The 19,955-nt window shown below is 37.6% G+C and overlaps 1 protein-coding gene and 1 long non-coding RNA gene across 3 annotated transcripts; one reads left to right on the top strand and one right to left on the bottom strand.

The window, feature by feature from the left end:
• Positions 1-481: 481 nt before the first annotated feature.
• Positions 482-6,174, bottom strand: LOC103605069. The gene is made up of 2 exons (XR_551770.1): positions 5,982-6,174; positions 482-859 (listed from the first exon to the last, which is right to left on the bottom strand). It is a non-coding gene; the product is annotated as an uncharacterized LOC103605069 (long non-coding RNA).
• Positions 6,175-6,491: 317 nt separating this feature from the next.
• On the top strand, positions 6,492-16,450 carry RNF6 (ring finger protein (C3H2C3 type) 6). Of its 2 annotated transcripts, none has more exons than XM_008589655.1 (6): positions 6,492-6,557; positions 7,235-7,317; positions 9,068-9,275; positions 10,189-10,284; positions 13,519-15,356; positions 15,483-16,450. In XM_008589655.1, exons 3-5 carry the CDS (start codon positions 9,086-9,088, stop codon positions 15,252-15,254), a joined length of 2,022 nt encoding a protein of 673 aa, XP_008587877.1. In that variant the 5' UTR covers positions 6,492-6,557; positions 7,235-7,317; positions 9,068-9,085; the 3' UTR covers positions 15,255-15,356; positions 15,483-16,450. The 2 variants fall into 2 exon arrangements, with proteins under 2 accessions (XP_008587877.1, XP_008587876.1); XM_008589654.1 differs by lacking the exon at positions 6,492-6,557 and adding an exon at positions 6,823-7,105.
• Positions 16,451-19,955: the final 3,505 nt, after the last annotated feature.

The following is a 19,955-nucleotide window of genomic DNA, read 5'->3' on the forward strand; positions in this document are numbered from 1 at the left end:
GCCTGCAGGTGGAGGACAGACTGAGCTGAAGAGCAAGCTCAGGCCTAACTTGTACTACAACAAACTACAGTGAAGGCTGAATGCTCAGTCAAGGCAGATTTCCTATGCTAAAGACAAAGTCCCACGGGCGAAGGAGAGGAACCTGAGTTATGGAATGAGGATACAGCTCATTGCTAGGTAGATGCACCGTTGAACCCCCGTATTCCCCTGCACCAGTGGGCCTGCAGGATCAATGACGATGCCCTCCTTCCCTTGCTATGCAGAAGTCTCAGATGAAGAGGACCCTTATAAGAATGTCCCCCCCCCACCTCCCACTTTTGGACACTAGATCAAAATTAGGGTCACATTTCACCATGATTCAATTGAGGTAGTGTTTGCTATGCTAAGAGTGGAAAGGAACTACAACCCAAAGTGTATTGGAGATTAGGTTTCAACATGCGAATTTGGGGGGATACAAACATTGACCATACCACCACGCAAATAATTCTTGGGGTTTCCTTTAATTTCTCAGCATTCTTGTCTAATTCACCTATTCAGTCACTAGTTTTATAGCTTTCTCTTATGAGGTTGTAAAATATTCTTTTCTTCTTCTCAGACTCTTCATCTACCATACTGATTCAGTAATGATTTCGTTCATTATCTTTCTGTCTCATAGCTCATTTTAGTCAATGCTTAAGCAGATATTAAGATTCTTGTCCTTTTATGGCAATTGTCCCTCTCTTTCTTACATTGTATTTCCATTGATACTAAGAGTAGATGCACTATAGTGAGTCCTCAGCTTGGCAACAGGATCTTCAGGGTTTCCATTAATAATTCTTGGAGCAAGTTACTTAATGTCTTGAGACTGAATGTCTTCATTCTTAAAACGGGAGAGGAAGTGATATTTTATTCACTCATTCTTCACGCCATTTATTCACTTAATCATATACATATTCAATAAATATGCATTTATTGCTCACTAAGTTCCAGGGAGTCAACTATGAACAAGATATACAAAAGTAATAAATATGTACATCTGAGTCTTAACCACAAGCAACGTCTCACCTCTCATATTTTTGTGTTTCTAATTAAAAGCAAACAAACAGAAAGCAAATGAATGCAAAGATAGTTCAAAAGTTTGTTATTAACATATGAAATAAATACATATAAATGTTTTAAAAATATATAAGAAAATAAAGAAAATATGTTTTAAAAAGATCTTTGCTTTAAAAAAGTTAATATTCAATTTATTAATTCCAAATTCAATGCCCTATTATACCTTAGGCTTTTATTTTTTCATATTTTAAAAATCAATAATTCCTTAATATAATCAAACACTAAACATGTTTAAATTTTTCTAATTCTCTCCCCCTTCCTCTTTCTTTCTTACAATCAATTTGTTTACATCAGGATCCAAACAAGTTCTGCTTGTTTCATTGGTTGCTTTGTCAGCTGTCACTTAAATTTCTTTTAATCTATAAGTTCCTCCTTAATCTAATTTTTTCCCCTTTACCCTATAAAGTTTCCCAGGGTCTGGATTTTCTGGCTCAATCCCAGTAGTGTCATTTAACATGTTCTACCATCACCAGCATTTCCTGATGATTGGTTGCTGGATCTCGAGTCTTGGTCTCACTTAGGTTAGATACGGCTTCAGAGCATAAGAATATGCTCTTACTGCAGGAGGCCCACTATGTCTGATCTCTCTGTGACGTTGGCAGTCCTTGATGATCATTTGCTAGATCCATTATTTCAATTCGGAATTGCAAAATACCATATTCTAATTATTTTATTCCCTCTTTATACTAGCTAGGTTACTTCAATAGACAGAAATATTCCCTCCTCAGCTATTTATGGTTACCCTGAGGAAGAATTCATATAAGAAAGACAGGATAAATGTTTGACTATTCCCTTTTACTTACTAGTTTTAGAAAAATGAATTGTTTCTGTATCTTCTTCCAAAGAGACTGAGAGTTTGTTTGCTTTTGATTCGTTGTCATTATGGTTTTTTGTGGTGGTAAGATTTAGTTTCTTTCTCTTGTTTGCATTTTTGTTCTCCTAGTGGATTTTGTTCTTTCTTGTGTGTTTGTGGTAGTAATTATCGTTTTTGGATTCCAGATGCAGAACTCCCTTGAGGATTTCTTGCAGGGCTGGTCACATGGTGGTGAACTCTGCAGTTTTTGTCTGTAAGGAAAATACACGATTTCTCCCTCATTTCTGAAAGATATCCTTGCTGGGCATAGTATTCTTTGCTGGCAGTTTTTTTTCTTTTAGTATTTTGAATATATTATCCCATTTTCTTCTGGCCTGTAGAGTTTCTATTGAGAAGTCTGCTGTTAGTCTGATAGAGGCTCCCTTATAAGTGACTTGATGCTTTTCTCTTGCTTCTTTAAAGATTCTCTCTTTGTCTTTGAGTTTTGCCAGTTTGACTATAATGTATCTTGGAGAGGATCTTTTTGGGTTGAATCTGTTTGGGGATTTCTGAGCCTCCTGGATCTGAAGGTCCACATCTCCCCCTATACCTGGGAAGTTTTATGTCATTATTTTCTTGAATAGGTTTTCTACACCTTTTCCTTTCTCCTCCCCTTCTGGAACACCCATGATTTGAATGTTTGTGCACCCATGATTTGAATGTTTGTGCTAGCTCTCTTAGATTTTCTTCATTTTTTAAAATTTTTTTTCCTTTTTTTTTTTTTTTTTTTGTCTGCTTGGGTTATTTCTATAAGACTATCTTCAAGATCAGAAATTCTTTCTTCAGCTTGTTCTAGCCTGCTGCTTAAGATCTCGGTTGTGTTTTTTATTTTGTTGAGTGAATCTTTCAGTTCCATGAGTTCAGCTACATTCTTTTTTAAGGTATTAATCCTGGATTTTTTTTCTTGTTTCATTACGTTGTCTAAGTGAGACTTCTTGCATTTCAGTGAGTTTCCTTAAGATTGTTGCTCAGGTATTAATCTCTTTGTAAATTTCCTCCTTCATATCCTGGATTTTTTTTCTTGTTTCATTAACGTTGTCTAAGTGAGACTTCTTGCATTTCAGTGAGTTTCCTTAAGATTGTTGCTTAGAATTCCTTTTCAGTTATTTCAAGGGTTTCCTACTCTATAGGGTCTGGTATTTGAAAATTACTGTATTCTTTTGGTGGTGTCATATTTTCTTAGATTTTCATCTATCTAGTAACTCTACATTGATGTCTGGTCATCTGGAAGAACAGTTGCTTCTTCTATTACTCTGGAGTGGGCTTTGAGGAGAGAAACTTTGTCTTCTTCTTTCAGTCTCCACTGATGACTCTCCTTGTGTCAATGCAGTCAAGTGTCTGACAGGCCACCCAGACAGTGGCTGTGGCTACTGCTGTGGCAGCGAGCCACCTTTGCAGCAGCTCTGGCAGTGGCTGTGATGGGCCACCCATGAGGAAGTAGTGTTTTTGGCATGCTCCTTGCCTGCTTCCAGGTGATGGGTACTGCCCTTTGGCTCTTGCCTGGGACCCTCGGCCTGCTCCTTGCCTGCTTACAGATGGTATGTGCTGCCTTCCACTCCTGCCTGGGACCCAGGCATGCTCCTTCATACCCTAGGCTTTTAAATTTAGTTTATAACTCTTATTACTCTAGTGATAAGTGTAGTAAACCTTAGCAGTCATTTGGAATTAGCCTTTCACTAACTTTCAATCTCATTCACATACTTATTTAATTCATCATCTTCAAATACTGTAAACTACATTTATAAAGTTAATATTTTATCTCATTCATTAGTACTTCAACTGTTGAATGTAACTCCTTCCTAAATTCTTAATCACTTTTAAATTAATAATAAAACTTAATAAGACTAAATTGTTCTTAGCTGTTCTGATGCCATACATAAACTTAAGATTTGAATTTAGAAGTCTAATCAACTACTGAATTTTGCATTTTAAATTTTTATCAATGTTGTCATTCTATAAAGTCAAAACCTCTTAAACATGACAAATACATAACTCACCAAATATACAGAGAATCCTTTTAATATTATAGTTTTAATTCTTTTACACTATTTTATTCTTAATAGTAAAAAGTACTGGAGTTAAAAGATGCATACACACTAAAAAGGTCAGGTACCAATCCAGTAAACTAAGATTAATTAGATCAGAGATTTTGGCAGGTTGTGAGACCTAGAAATAGATATCCAGAATGATTCATCTTTCTCTTCTAATTATCATATTTAGTACCCATTTTCAGTCACTGTCTTGGACTACAAAAACTTAGGCAAGGTTTTGAACTACAAAAACTTAGACAAGGTGTTGGATTCAAGTTACATGCATTACCTGACTCTACTTACAAAAACCTTCAGCTTCCCATCTGGTAAATCACTTGATTGGATTTTTACATTTTTTGACTCTCTTCCACCTAACGTTTAAAAAGTGTTTGCACTTGATGGACTATTGTACTCTCTACAACTCATATGCATACTTAAGATGATTTCTGCTTAAATTTTGAATATCTCACATGTGTTTTTCTCTGACTTGTACTCAGAATATCTAAGGTATTCACATGCATTAATCCCGTTTGCAAAAGGATTGCTTTTTCTTTGCTCATCCCTGCAGTAAGCTGAGGAGAATGTTCTTCCAGGTGCTGTGCTAAGTTCTGGAACTATAAAAATGAATAAAATAATTTGTCCACACTTAATGAGTTTAGGCTCTAGGTGGGGAAGACTTGTAAATTAACTGAAGATTTCTATACGTACAGTTGGCCCTCTGTATCCATGAGTCCATGAGTTCCACATCAGTGGATTCAACCAACTGCAGGTGGAAAATATTTGGAAAAAAATAGTTGTGTCTGTACCAAACATGTATAGACTTTTTTTCTTGTTATTATTCCCTAAACAATATAGTGTAATAACTATTTACAGAGCATTTACATTGGATTAGGTAGGATAAGTCATCTAGACAAGATTTGAAGGATAAGGGAGGATGTGCATTGGTTATATGCAAATACTACACCTTTTGACATCAGGGACTTAAGCATCTTCAAATTTTGGTATCCACTGGAGGTTCTGGAAGCAATCCCCTACGGATACCAAGAGTTGACTGTACTTGCTCAATGGCTGTCTTTTTCCTTTGAAGATGGCAAAGGCCTTGTTCCATAAGGACATTACGGTTTTTCTGATTCGCAGCTATCACCAGCATCTAATACGTAGGCATACTCAGTATTTGTTAAATAAATGAACATGTGCTAAAATAATGTTATACCCATACAGAGGGAGTTATGGGAGCCCCCAAAAGGGACATCTGCCTAGTTTTGTGTTTGGATTTTGGGCTGGAGATTGAGTTTCACTTCAGAGGTATCAGGAAAAATTCCTTAAAAATGAGATCTGAGCCAAGTCCTGGGAGACAGAAGAAATTAGTTGGGTGAAAGCAGGGTTGGGGGTTGCTTAGGAGTTTCCACATCTTGTTGAGGAACTTCAAATAATTCCAAAGTGCCAAGAGATCAGTCTGTACAGGTATGCAGCAGAGAGATCTTGAAGGGTCTTGTGCCCTATCACTTATATATTCCCATCGTAGTATCCATATCAATATGCTGATTTTAAAAAACTTGTTCATATACCCCTGCTACACTGGTAGCTCACTGATGCTAAGGACTGCATCTTGTTTGTTACTCAGGTGCCAGCATAAGGATGGGGATATAGTAGACCCTCAAAAGTTAATGCAGGAATGAATGAAAGAATGAACCAAGGGGTGACGAATAATAGCAGTGTGAGCACTGTGCAGTGATTGTCATCTCCATGGTGGGGATGTCAGGAAAGAGGCCTACATCTAGCTGGTCACAGACTTAGTCAGGACCTTAACTAATAGGTGAGGTGTTTGGTAAGCGTCACATCTCAGAAATAAAACCAGAGAGAGGAATGTTGGGAGTTTCAAACTGCTTTCCTAGCCGGAAAGTGAAAAAAACACAAATATAAGCACTTTAGAATTAGGATTTGTCGTTTCCAGGTCCCAGGACGCAATAAGGTAAAGGGCCGTGTTGGTTAGTACGTTATACCTGGACAGTAAAGAGAGATGAACAGTTGAGTCGCGCTCTGTAGCAGGCTCGACAAACAAGCGACACCAAAGTGCGGAGAAGATGCTGGTACTTGCCAAGCGTGGAAAGCAGGCTGTGTCTCTGCGACTGCGCGGCCGTCACGAGCGCTCAACGGCCGGGTATTTGGACGCAAGGGAGGAGGCCCTGTGACAGCCGTTGAGAGGGCGGAACGCGGAACGCAGGCACCGTTCTCCCGCCGGACGCACTTTCCAGCGCACCGGCGAGCTCCCGGCGGGCGGTGCAGCGTCTCCCCTCCGCCGAGGGGGCGGCCTGGCCGAGTGGCCGCCGACAAAGGCCGCCCGGGGCCTGCCGTTCCTCCTCCATAGCTTCCCTTCCAGCGGCACGAGCCTAAGTGTGGCACGGCCGTCCGGCTTCTCTCCTCAGTGGACGGTTAGTGGGCGCCGCGGCCTCCGGAGGCGCAGCGGCAAGCCCGTCCCGCCTCGCAGCCACAGCCCCTGGCCTCCGAGAGGACCGCCGCCCGCCGCCCGCCGCAGGTTCTTCTCGGGGCAGGAGGAGGACCACCCCGATCCCGGCGAGGTGGGCTCTGGGTCCCACCACTACTTCCTGGAGACGCCGAGGAAAGCAGGCGCTCCTTGGGGCCACCCACCTCTTCTCGGATTGGTTAACTGCTGTTAATAAGCTCCGCGAGCTGGTGATTGGTCCCGATGCACCGTCTGTCACCTGCTTCCCTGTGGGAATATAGGTCGCGAAGGGAAGCGTTACTTAGGGCTTAGTTGGAAAGACTTCGGTTGGGTCCTTGAGCCCAGTTTGCTTATTGTAGTGGGGACCGACCCTCGGCGGGAGCTTCCGTCGCAACGGCCAGGAAAGGAACTAGAAGCGGGACGGAGGGCGGGGCTGGCAACGAAGTGAAGGTTTAGAACTAAACTAAACTGGAGACACTTAACCCTGGCAACGTCCAGATGAGAACAGGACCGAAAGGAAGGCCTTTGAGAGAGGAGGCGGACTCCCAGGAGCAGTGACAGTGTAGGGGGAAAGGCCTGTTTGTTCTAAGAGAAAAGGGCCTTGAGAGAGATTTTTATGGGGATCTCTCTATGAGAGAATTGTATGGGGATCTAATTTTCTAGGTGAGTGTCTAACACGATCCACAGTAGAATTTGCTTTGGCTTTGCGGCAGATTTGGGAGAGTACCAGCCGTTCCTGGTCTTCAAAAAGACCCACTTACTAAATAATTCAACTCTCTTTTATTGCTTTAGATGAGCAGCTCTCAAAAATGACACAAACAATTGAAGGATGGATACCGTTGCATACATTAAAACCATGTTGAACGGAAAATAAGGTATTCAATTTGATTTAATTGTGGTTAATTGTACAAGAATATTACCTTTAAAGAGAAGCTTATAAGTTTTGAATAATATTAGAGTAGCTTGATTTTATGATAGGTTTCAACCTTTTAAGTTGTTTATTACAAAAATCATATTATTGCTGTATCTACCAAACAGTCTCTTTGCTAATTATGGCTCTGATTATTCTGAAAATGGAAAAGAAATCTTGAGCTTTTAGTAATGGTACTTCGCCATGTGAGTGGATTGTGCTACTAGATCTTTTGTTCAAAATGATGTAATAACCAGTGTACTACCAAACAGTCTCTTTGCTAATTATGGCTCTGATTATTCTGAAAATGGAAAAGAAATCTTAAGCTTTTAGTAATGGTACTTCGCCATGTGAGTGGATTGTGCTACTAGATCTTTTGTTCAAAATGATGTAATAACCAGTGTAAAAAAAAAAAACTTTGAATTTGTAATTTAATGTTACAATACACATGAAATTGGAGATTTGTTTACTCTTACAGTAGTTTAGACTCAAAGGCTAATTTCAGTTTATATTTAAAGCAGCTTATTAAACATCTGGTGTATTTCAAGAGGCAGAGTTGCAACAGTTGCTTCACTGGCAGCCTAGCCATTTGAGCCTTCAGTCTCAATTGAGTCAGGGGCTGTATTATTCATACTCCTTAGTGACATACCAGAAATTGTCAAGAATAGTTTATTTCATTTGCCAGACACCCAAATTAGCTCCACAATAGACCTGGGCCCTACTCTGGAAAATTCTAACCAAGGATTGGGGATGAGATCTGGGCATCTAGATTTTTTAAAATTTCTTCAAGTGAGTTTGCTAACCTCTGAATTTTTAAAAATTTCCTTAAGTGAGTTTGATAATTTCTTCAAGTGAGTTTTATCAACACTTAATAGATGTTTAAGAAATGTTAAAAGGCCTATGAGTTTTCTCCCTTGATTTCCTTATAGTTTAAAAGTCAGCTTCTCAGGAATGACACTTAAATGTCATCCAAAAATAATGTTTGCTTAGGCAAAGTGAGGAAGTTTCAATGGCACTCAGAACCCCCTGGGACTAACCATTCCAGGGTTAGGGATGAGGCTTGATGTGGGGAGACACAAAGTGCTCTCATGTACTTTTATAATCCTCAGAGCTGTGCATGGTATATTGCTTCCTGTTGGGTTTCAAATCTTCCTGTCAGGGTTTAAGGAGAGATCTGTTCAGTAGATATAGCATGCTAAATTATTTTCACCTCAACAAAGTTGGGGGTGGGGAGGGAGGATTATACTACATTTACAAGACTTATTTTGGAAAGAATGCCTTGCTGGAAATAAATTATACCCTTCCAATAGCCCTTCGTTTATTGAGTAAGGAACATGCATAATTTAAGCCTAAATTTGTACATTAACATGAAGTACAAGATATTTGAAAAATAAACGAGGGCTTTTTGACCAACTTTACCAGAGAGTCAAAGAGGTAAAAAACGAGATGATTGCTTTAGGATTCAGATATGAGAAGTGTATAGCGAATCTGAAACCAGTCCGACTTAAGTGATGGCTTTAGGCAAAGAAGTAAGGTCCAATTGTGTTCTGTCTCCTAGAAGCTAGTTTTCATTTTATATGTAAGTTCCTCACTGCAAGATTTGGCAAATGAAGTAGGAGACAAAAGTTAAAAATTAAAAAAGTGTAAGTTAAAAATACAAAGTCGTGTGTAGTCCATCATTAACACCTTGAATTTTGTATATATTATTTGAACAGAAAGCCAGGAATCTCAGTATGAATCAGTCTAGATCTAGATCAGATGGTAGTGAAGAAACCTCATCTCAAGGCCATAATCATCATGAAAATGAGAGAAGATGGCAGCAAGAGCGTCTCCACAGAGAAGAAGCCTATTATCAGTTTATTAATGAACTCAGTGAAGAAGATTATCGGCTAATGAGAGACCATAATCTATTAGGTACCCCTGGTAAGAGATGAATAAAAGAGAAGATACCTTCTTTCATAAGTAGAAGGAAGAATTTCAAAATAAGGAGAATTGTGGGTTTTTTTCCCTTCTTCCCTTTCCCAAAATATAGTGTACTGATTTTGTTAATTTAAGAACTTTTTAATATAACAAAGTAGAAAATCACTGACTTACTTTTATATAAGTAGATGACAATATTGGACATGGATCCCTATTATACAAATGCCGAACTAACAAACAGGTTAATGTACATAATAGTGTTAAATATTCACATATATGATCCTATGTCTCTAATATTTGTACAAATATGATTTAAACTGGGATGGCTGACTATTTAAAAAATAAAATGAAAAATAAAATATCTAAAACCCAATTCTGACTCATCTGGGATGCTATAATTTATTTATTCAGCTGAATTAATAACCCTCCAAAAGTCCAATGTGCCCCATAAATATCTGACAAATTCATTTTACAAATTAACTAACTGAAATTTGTATGTTTATATATTGTATGTTTGTTTATTGATGACCCATATAATGAAGTATTGGGGTAAAATTCAAGTAAAAAGATTTGAAATTTTCTCTAGAAATTCTCCCTTAATTTCTTTTTAACTCTGACAGAAATCCACAGAATTATAGCTTATAGATTCCTAAGCATATCAACTGAGAACATTTTACCAATTATTCAAATTAAATCTTATTTTAATAAATTGTAATAAAGCATTAATAAATGAAGCACACCCAAACTGATGTATATTTGCATCAGTTGAGTATTTTTAACTGTCTTCAATTTACAGAACATATGAAAATAATAAGATGTTGTCTTCTACATTTTGCTAAAGATTAGTCTTACTCTTTGTGAGTTCTCAGAAACAGTAATTTAAAAGTCTTAAATGAGCAATTTTTTATTGTTTTAGGAGAAATAACATCAGAGGAACTACAACAGAGGCTATATGGAGTCAAGGAACAGCTAGCATCTCAACCTGACTTGAGAAATGTGACAAATAACATAGGTACTGTGGAGTCCTTTCCAAAAGGAACAGGCTTGCTTGGAGCAATGGTAGAAATGAAATTATTGGATCTTGTTCAATATGCCTGTTTTAATGTGATATTCATTCAGATAATATTTATGTGAGTATTATATACAAAACAGTATGGTTAGGCAGTATAGGACAGAGGAGTGAATACAGTGTCTTACACACACAGATTGCCTGAAGGGAGTTTATATATATGAAATAGTATACAATTAAGTTAATTACCAGCATAGTTCTTTTTAATCTTATAATGTATACACTGCTTTTTCTAAAGTGACATAACTAAGCTTAGCTTCTAAAAATGTATGTATGGAACAATACAGAAAGACTCAGAGTCAGGAAACCTGTTTTCCTTTTTTTTATTTTGTTTGTTGGTCTGTTTTGTCATTTTAATGAGAAAACACTGAGCTGTAATATAAAAAGTTCTTATAAAAAGCAAAGTACTGGGCTGGCCCGGTGGCGCACTCGGTAGAGTGTGGCGCTTGGGAGCCCAGCAGCCCTCCTGCCGAGGGTTCGGATCCCATATAGAGACCGGTCCGCTCACTGGTTGAGTGCGGTGCGGGCGCGACACCGAGGGTTGTGATCCCATTACCGGTCATGAAAAAAGACAAAAAGGAAAAAAAAAAAAAAAAAGCAAAGTACTCATACTTATAAAAAAATTCACACTAAATGGAAGTATATAGAGTTAAAAGTAAAAGACAACTTTTATGTCTCTCTTATCAGTTCTACTTCCCTCCTGAAAGGTATTTATTAGTAGTAGTTTCACATATTATATCAAAATCATTGTATTAGTAACAGTGAAGTCTGTATAAAAACCACAAAATGCAATGGCTTAAAAAGATAGAAATTTATCTCTCTCTCATGTTAACAGTCCAGGGAAGGCAGACAGGCTGCTCTGTAAATTCTCCTGGGACCCACCCAACTAGCAGAGCAGTTCTATAATTGTGCTGTCTAGTGTAGTAGTTACTAGGCACATGTGACTATTTCAGTCTAAATTAAAATTAAATAAAATTTAAAATTTAATTCTTCAGTCAGAGTAGCCACATTCAAGTACTCAAAAGTCACATGTGGCTAGTGGCTTCTGTATTGGACAGCACAAATACAGAACAACTTCACTGTTGCAGAAAGTTTTATGGGCCACCGCTACTCCAGATATCATTTGCATGATCAAGCTAAATCACAACCATATCTAAGTTCCAGCTTGCAGGAAAAAGGTCCTAGCACCAGCCTGAAAGTAAGATGTATCATTTTTACTCCCATTCCATTGATGAGAATTTAGTTATATGGCCACACCTAACTGCCAGGCTGTCCACATGCCCATTTACAATGCTTTTACAATGGAAGAAGAGTGGGATAGATTTGAGATTAGCAAGCTCTTTCAAACAGACCATCATTGCTACTTTCTAGTTAATCAAAGAAGGAAGTAGCATTTAGAATAATTAATTTTTACCTGCCTTTTGCTCATATCTTTTTGAAAACTAGAATGGAAATTGGATATTAACTCATTTTCTTCTTTGTGTTCAGATATATAAGTTATACAGTATTGATATAATCAGTAATACTGTTCTTTTGAATGTGCTTTAATGGAAAATGTGCTCATCAAATACAAAATACTTCATCATCTTTAGAATATAGCTAAGATTGCTATTTATTTTATTGGCACCAGCAACTGATTAACAGCAAATTAACTTCAACACTTAAAAAAACTTTTATGAGGGAGATTGTAGTACCAAAGCAATCTCATTTAGTAGCTATTTTCGAGTAGAACAAACTTTTTTTTTTTTTTTTTGGTTTTTTTTTCCTTTTTTTGTCTTTTTTACTGACTGGTAATGGGATCGCAACCCTCGGCGTTGCGCCCGCACCGCGCTCAGCCAGTGAGCGGGAACCGGTCTCCACATGGGATCTGAACCCTCGGCGGGAGCGCCGCCGCACTCCCAAGCGGCGCGCTCTCCAGTGCGCCACTGGGCCGGCCTCGAGTAGAACAAACTTTGAAATTGAAGTCTGTATAGTTAATGTGCATCAGAATGCTTTTCATTGAGTTTTGCACTTTATACGATGAACTCATTAAAAACGGAAAATTAAGATTGGCACAATGGCATTATCATAGTCAAAGAAGATTATCTGGAACACATTTACTTCTAAATTGATTTATTCAAGAATATTAAATGAAAGTCTGATTTGTACCAGATACTGTCGTAGAGGCTGGGGATTTAACAGTGACTAAAACAAGACAAAGATCTTTATCTTCATGGAGCTTACATTCAAAATGAATAGAAAATATATTTTGTTATATTATATATAACAGCTAACATTTATTGAGTGCTTCCTATATGCCAGGTATTAATGCTAATTATTTTACATAAATTATCTTATTTTATCCTCATTTATAATAACCCTATGAGATTGGTGCTATCATTTTCTCCAATTCACAGACAAGGGTACAGCCATAGAGAACTTTAGTGACTTGCCTGCAGTCTCCCATTTTCACACAAAGACAAATACAAATGTCATAATGTGGTTCTAACATACTCAGAAAGCCAGAAAGCAACACTTTTGGCAGTTACTGAGAAGTAGCATAAAACTCCTAAGGTTACAAAAATACATAGTTGTGAAAATGTTGATTGAGTTAGCTTTACCAAAAAGATTTCACAGATACAGGATGAATCTTACATAAAATTTGCCCCTTTGTGTGATTTTATTACTATATGAGTAAAGCTATTTATTTTATTTCTTCTTCTTCTTTTTTTTTTTGGCAGCTGTTTGTAGGGGGATCTGAGCCCTTGACCTTGGTTATAACACTGTGTTCTAACTAACTGAGCTAACTGGCCAGCCCCCTTGTAAAGCATTTTTTTTGTTTGTTTTGTTTGTTTTAGTAAAGCAATTTAAATGTATAATTTGGGTATTGGATATATTTCTCATTTGTCTTAATATTTTGTCAAAAGGCAGATAGAAGGTAGGAGTGAGGATTTCTCAACAGCTTTGCATAAATAGTACTTAAAGTTTTGCAATTACATAAGTAGTATTTTAATTTTTATAGTATGCTATGGTGTGTACTTTTCCTTTAGAAAGTTCAGGTTTTTACCATTTTTCTTTCATTAAAATGCACAGATATTCTTTAATGTAGTAAAAACTTTTTTTTTCTTACAAGCTTTCAATAAGGATTAAAGCTAGATTTTAGGAATTGATCTTAAGTAGATTTGATTTGCTTTCTAGACTCAGAAGTTCCTAGAGAAAGTTCAAATGGAGATTCTCTGCTAGAATGTTTGAACACCTTTCGTCACACAGGAAATGCAACTCGAAGTGGACAAAATGGGAACCAAACTTGGAGAGCTGCGAGTCGAACAAACCTAAACAGTGGAGAGTTTTGGTTTAGTCTGGAAATCCACGTAAATCATGAGAATAGACAATATGAAATTCATGGAGAAGGTTATACGGGCATTCCACTTTCAAGTATTAGCAGAAATCGTACTAGAAATAGTCAACAAAGATCAACTAGTCCTGTGGCTAGGCGAACAAGAAGCCAAACCTCAGTGAATTTCAATGGTAGCAGTTCTAACATTCCAAGGACTAGGCTTGGTTCAAGAGGGCAGAATTCAGTAGAAGGATCTTTCTCAACACTGGGAAGGCTAAGAAATCGAATTGGGGGAGCAGTTGGCATTCCTAGAACTAGTGATCCACGTGTTAATTTCGGTAGTAGTCACACAAACCAGTCAGGTAGTAGTGAACTCAGGCAAAGGGAGGGGCAGCGATTTGGAGCAGCACATGTTTGGGAAAACAGGGCTAGAACTAATGTTACTGTGAGGAATACAAACCAAAGATTAGAGCCAATAAGATTACAGTCTACTCTCAGTAGTCGAAATCATTCACCAATTCAGAGACAGAGTGGCACCTTTTATCATCATTCTCAAAGAGAAAGTAGACCTTTACAGCAAACCATTAGAAGGTCTGTGAGGAGGAGAGGTATAACTCGTGTCTTTGTAGAACAAGATAGAGAACGCAGAGGTATTGCATATACTCCGTTCTCCAATTCAAGGCTTGTGTCAAGAATCACAGTAGAAGAAGGAGAAGAAGCCAGCAGATCCTCAACTGCTGTACGACATCACCCAACAATCATACTGGACATTCAAGTGAGGATTCATCCTGGAGAAGATAGAGATCGGGACATTATTGCAAATAGAACTCGATCTAGAGTAGGGCTAGCAGAAAATACAGTCACTAATGAAAGCAATAGGGGGGGCTTTCACCGAAATGTTTCTCATTTAGAGCGATCAGGTATTCAAACCTATGTTAGCACCATAACAATTCCTCTTCATAGGAATTCTGAGAATGAGCTTGTTGAGCCATCATCCATGGCTCTTCAGTCAATCTTAAGGCAGATTACAACTGGCTTTGGAGAATTGAGTTCTCCAATGGAAGCCGAATCCGAGTCAGAGATTCAGAGAAATGGTCAGCATTTACCAGAGATGCAGTCAGTTAATGACAGCAGCCAGCACAGTGAAGGTTTCTCTCAAGACAGGCAGGCCCAAGAAGACAGCACTGAAATGAGTGATGAAAATGAGACTACCCGGCTTCACACCCAAAACAGAGACAATAGAGGCGGCAGGCAGTTGCGACATTCAAACAATTTAGTTGAAACTGGACCACTACCTATTCTTCGCCTTGCTCACTTCTTTTTACTAAGTGAAGGTGATGATGGTCAAATACATGGTTTAACCAAAGAGCAGATTGACAGTCTTTCTACCCGGAACTATGAGCATAACAGTACTGATAGTGAACTAGGTAAAGTCTGTAGTGTTTGTATTAGTGACTATGTAGCTGGAAACAAGCTCAGGCAATTACCTTGCATGCACGAATTCCACATTCACTGTATTGACCGATGGCTCTCAGAGAATTGCACTTGTCCTGTCTGTCGACAGCCTGTTTTGGGATCCAGTATAGCAAATGGGTGAAGTGATGGGATCTATTCAAATATTGTATTTTAATAGAGCTGATATTCAAGCATTGTTTTGTTGAGTTATTTGTGATGAGCTAACAAGGATAAAAAACAACAGATTATAGTTTGAACTATTTTTGTGTGCTTTTTTAGCTTGTTAAAAAGAGATTTATTTAAAATTTAAGAAGCAAATATTAAATTATCCATAAGTACAGTATAGTTAATATTGCTAGAACTACAACAGATTATAGTTTGAACTATTTTTGTGTGCTTTTTTAGCTTGTTAAAAAGAGATTTATATAAAATTTAAGAAGCAAATATTAAATTATCCATAAGTACAGTATAGTTAATATTGCTAGAACTAAATAACCTTTGAAATGTTTTTATTTTGGTAATTTTGTCATGCTAAGCACTTTTGTATCTGCACCACGATTCAGTAGATTAAAAATCTTTTTCTTAATGATAGAGCAGACTTAGATTTTCAAGTTTCATAGGCTTAGTACTATGTCTAGACATTCATTAACTTCTTATTCTAAGGACAATATCTTTTCATGAAAGTGTTTGGCTGAATGTTTGCTAAATATATTTAAATTACCTGAAATGTTTGCTAAATATATTTAAGTTACTTGAAATGTTAAATATAATATGCAGCATACCATATTTGTATATATAGATATATAGTTTTAAGGTTAAAATATCCAGTCTAAAAACAAGTTTAGTTCTTATTTAAGCTTTTGGGCTAATACTGCATATGGCACAATGTTTAATATTGACAAGATCATCTCTGAGATAAAGTGGACTAAGATATAATTTAAATATGGAAATAATTTACTGAGGCGTCTGTGACAATCTGACTTATTAGACAGCAAGCAATATATAATACTGAATAAATATTTCTTTATTCAGAAATGAAACTTGGAAAATTTAGAACATATAGTTCATTTAACTTCAGTTCAGCCTTTTTGTGGCTTTTTTGAAAGTGCAAATAATTCTTTGGATTATTAAGTCAGGTGTACAATATGCATGGTTTCTCAAATTTAGTTTTAAAATCTAAAAAGAAGTCTATAAAAATCAAATGCAAATATGTTAAGTTCATTTCGAGGTCAAAAAACTCCAAATAAAAGAAAAAATCTTTAAGAGAATGTAAGATTTATATAAACACAAAGTACGCATTGAAGATCTATTTCAACCAATAAATATTAAAACAAAGACTGTATGTGAACTGTTTTTTTCTATTGCTCCACTGTAGTTTATTCACCTGCCAAAATATTTATTTCGTGCTAGGTGCCAGGCAATGTTGGGGAATGAGGATTCCCCAGATGAGAAACAGACAAAAGTCCCTGTCTTCATGGAAGAGATGTACTTGTACTTAGAAACTGAGAATCATTTGATAAAATGAATTACTGTTCTGTCATGTTTGCTTGTGAACATATGACTTGGTTTTCTTGTGGTGATACTGCTTGGGCAAAGATTACAAGAACAGTACCTCAAGGCCAGATTCTGTGAGATTCAGAAATATCTCCACATTTAATTTTTCTTTCTGATTAGCAATTACATTATATTCAATTTATTAGGTTAGATGCATGACCAGGAACGTTAGAGAGTGCATTTAACACATGGAGTGAAAGATTTTCGTAAAAGTTATGACGTTAATGTAGAGTAAATGATTTATGTAAGTCAGTTATGGGACATAAGACTGGGAAGGTTGATTTGGTCCTGATTTGAAGCTTTACATACCAGACTAAGGAATTATTTCATCTTATAGACATAAGATGTCCCTTGATGATTTTAGTGGCAAATGGTAAGATTATTTTTCATCTTTTAGGAAGATTGGTCTAGCACAGTATACAGAACACAATTAGAGTGGATAGAGATAGGAAACAAACCAATAAAGGAACTGCTGTGATAAAACATTATTTTTATTGTCAGTTATCATCATCAGTTATTATCCAAAGTAGGCTAATGACAGTGAAACTGAAAAGAAAGAGAAGGGTGTGAAAATGTTAATTTTAAAAAAAGACATTATTTCGTCTCTAGTTCAGTATGAAGAAGTGGGAGAGAGTCGCATGTTCACAGATGAAGAGAGAATCACCTGAGTGGAGCAGGGAGAGCTGACACAAATTACAGTTAAAATATATGCTAATTTAAACATCTTAAACATAGCCTAATTCATGCATCTCACACACATTTTAGTGTTACCATTTGTCCCCAATATGACGAGAGACTAAATCTAGCGCTCATTTCTTGTATGGAATATTCCTCAGGAAGTTCTGCCTCTGCTGGCGTGATCAGTTAGGAAAATTAGGAGAACAAAGAGAGAGAAATGAAAGAACTAGAGATAAAGAAAAAATAAAAGCACATTGATTCTTTGACCTCAGTCCCTTCCAAGGCACGATAGTGTTACCAGCATGCAAAGCGATTTCAAATAGGCATTTGAAGCAGAATTAGGTTGTGTACGGTATGGAAAATTCCTGAAAGCAGTAGTACAGCTTAATGAATTTTGTAAATTGGTATTCCTTTCGAGAACAAAGAAGGGTTTTCTTGAATATTTATTTCCGAGTAAACAAGGCTGATGACAAATACAAAGGCTCATTAATCTATTTATAGCTTCTGTTTAGCAGTGATTGTACCCTTTGTGGTTCCGATATAGAAAAGAACAAATAGTTGGAAATTCTTCATTTGAAAATTATGTTCCATGTCAGGTCCATAGAAATTGTTCTTTATAGTTAGGCTGGCTAGATTGCCAGTATCTAGCTGTTCTCGCAAGTATTTATGTTCTTTTACCTTGTTTTCTCAGTTCCCAGATTTTTCTATTTTCAGCTAGCATTGTTATAATCCTTACCTGATTATCACTCTCCTGAGGTTATTTTCTTTTCAATATTTAAAATGATTTCATAATTTAAACTTCCCAAGATCTTGATGTAATATTGCCACTTAACATAGTAATTGGCAGGGTTTATAAAGACAATCACTTCACATGGCCATTTGCCTCCAAAGCTTGTGCTTTTCCCACTACACTGCATTCTGGAACGGCAGAAATGCTTGTGAAGTTTTCAGTCTAATTTATTTCTTGCTAATTTTATAACTCGTTATAACATGTCTATATAATTACCCTAATTCCCATATGCAAATGCATCCTTTCTGTTTCATGAATGGAGAAGAGAGAAGGGTTGCACTTGAAAGATACAAAACACTGGGCCGAGCCCGTGGCGCACTCGGGAGAGTGTGGCGCTGGGAGCGCAGCAGCGCTCCTGCCGCGGGTTCGGATCCCATATAGGGATGGCCGGTGCGCTCACTGGCTGAGTGCAGTGCGGCCGGTCTCAAAAAGGACAAAAAAAAAAAAAAAGATACAAAGTAGAATCTGTATTATGAAGATGAATCCAGATAAGAGATGAATAAGGCATCTGAAGATACTGTACTAAGGACCAGAGTTAATAAGCTGAGTCTGAGGCATTTTCATATTAATCCCAGACAAGAACATTTAATTAACTTTTAATCTTCCTGCATCTCTACTCTCAATACTCTCTGGCTAGGGGAGGAAAAAACTGTGTAGAAACAGTACTCCACATGAACAGGGTTGGTTATTTCCTTTGCAATGACAGCCAGCCCACTTGGGGTCTCTCCCTCAATTTTGTGTAACATTGGAAATCAGAGAGCTAAGGTATCTGTGTTAGGAAATGATTTCCCGGGAAGCCAGACTCATCTATCATTGAGAACCTCATTCCTTGTTCCAAAGGACATGATGATGACTCTCAATGGTAATTGTTTCCTTAGTCTCTAGAGGCAGATTGTGAGTTATTTTCAGTGAATATGAGTGTGTTAGTCCCTGAATATATTTGCTGTTATGGTCCATAATTACTTTTAGCAAGTTTTGTTTCAAGTATTAAATCTCTGAAGACTCTGAGTTGGCTCCTATATTTTTCTTTTTCTTTCTTTTTTCTAAATAACATCCTCACATTTCTTCTGGAAAATAATAAACACTTTTGTCACAGAAATGGACTCGGTGAGGAAGCAACCAACACTTGGAGGGTTGGAGAGTCAGGTATTTATTACACTGGTGGGCCCAGACAAGCTAATGCTCCAAAATATGGACCCCGAGCTCAGGTTTTACGGGGCTTTTCACAGGCGGACTCTTCTGGGTTTGGGGTTTCAGTTTCTCAACAGACATCTGAAACAGGCAGCTGCAAGTTTTGGCTTCTCAGAACTCCTGTGGTCCAAGCAGGTAAGCAAGCATGGTTATAGAAGCGAGGAATGCATGCAGTTGATTAACAGCTAGGCTGAATTCATGTGGCCTTGCAGATAAACAAACTTGGTTACAGAGGCATTACAAAGGCAAGGCAAATTTTTAACTTTGAGTTTTCTCAACATTTCCCCCCTTTGATACTCTCTCTAAACTCTGGAGTGAGCATCACCTTCAGATTTTCTATCCTTTAATGGCATGTAAGTATATTCTTGGGGTGACAGGACCATCTGTAATTTGATTGACTCTAAACGAGTTGAAACAACCCTAACATGGCAATTTAAAATACATGGGACAAACAGGAGGGCTAATTATTAACACTGGTCCGACAAATGGCAAAAGCCAGGATAACCAGGGCCGACCCCATGGCGCACTCTGGAGAGTGCGGTGCTGGGAGCACAGCAGCGCTCCTGCTGCGGGTTCGGATCCTATATAGGGATGGCCGGTGCACTCATTGGCTGAGTGCGGTGCAGCCGG

The sequence above is a fragment of the Galeopterus variegatus genome, unplaced genomic scaffold (assembly GCF_000696425.1).
Source record: "Galeopterus variegatus unplaced genomic scaffold, G_variegatus-3.0.2 Scaffold5572, whole genome shotgun sequence".
NCBI classification, from domain to species: domain Eukaryota; kingdom Metazoa; phylum Chordata; class Mammalia; order Dermoptera; family Cynocephalidae; genus Galeopterus; species Galeopterus variegatus.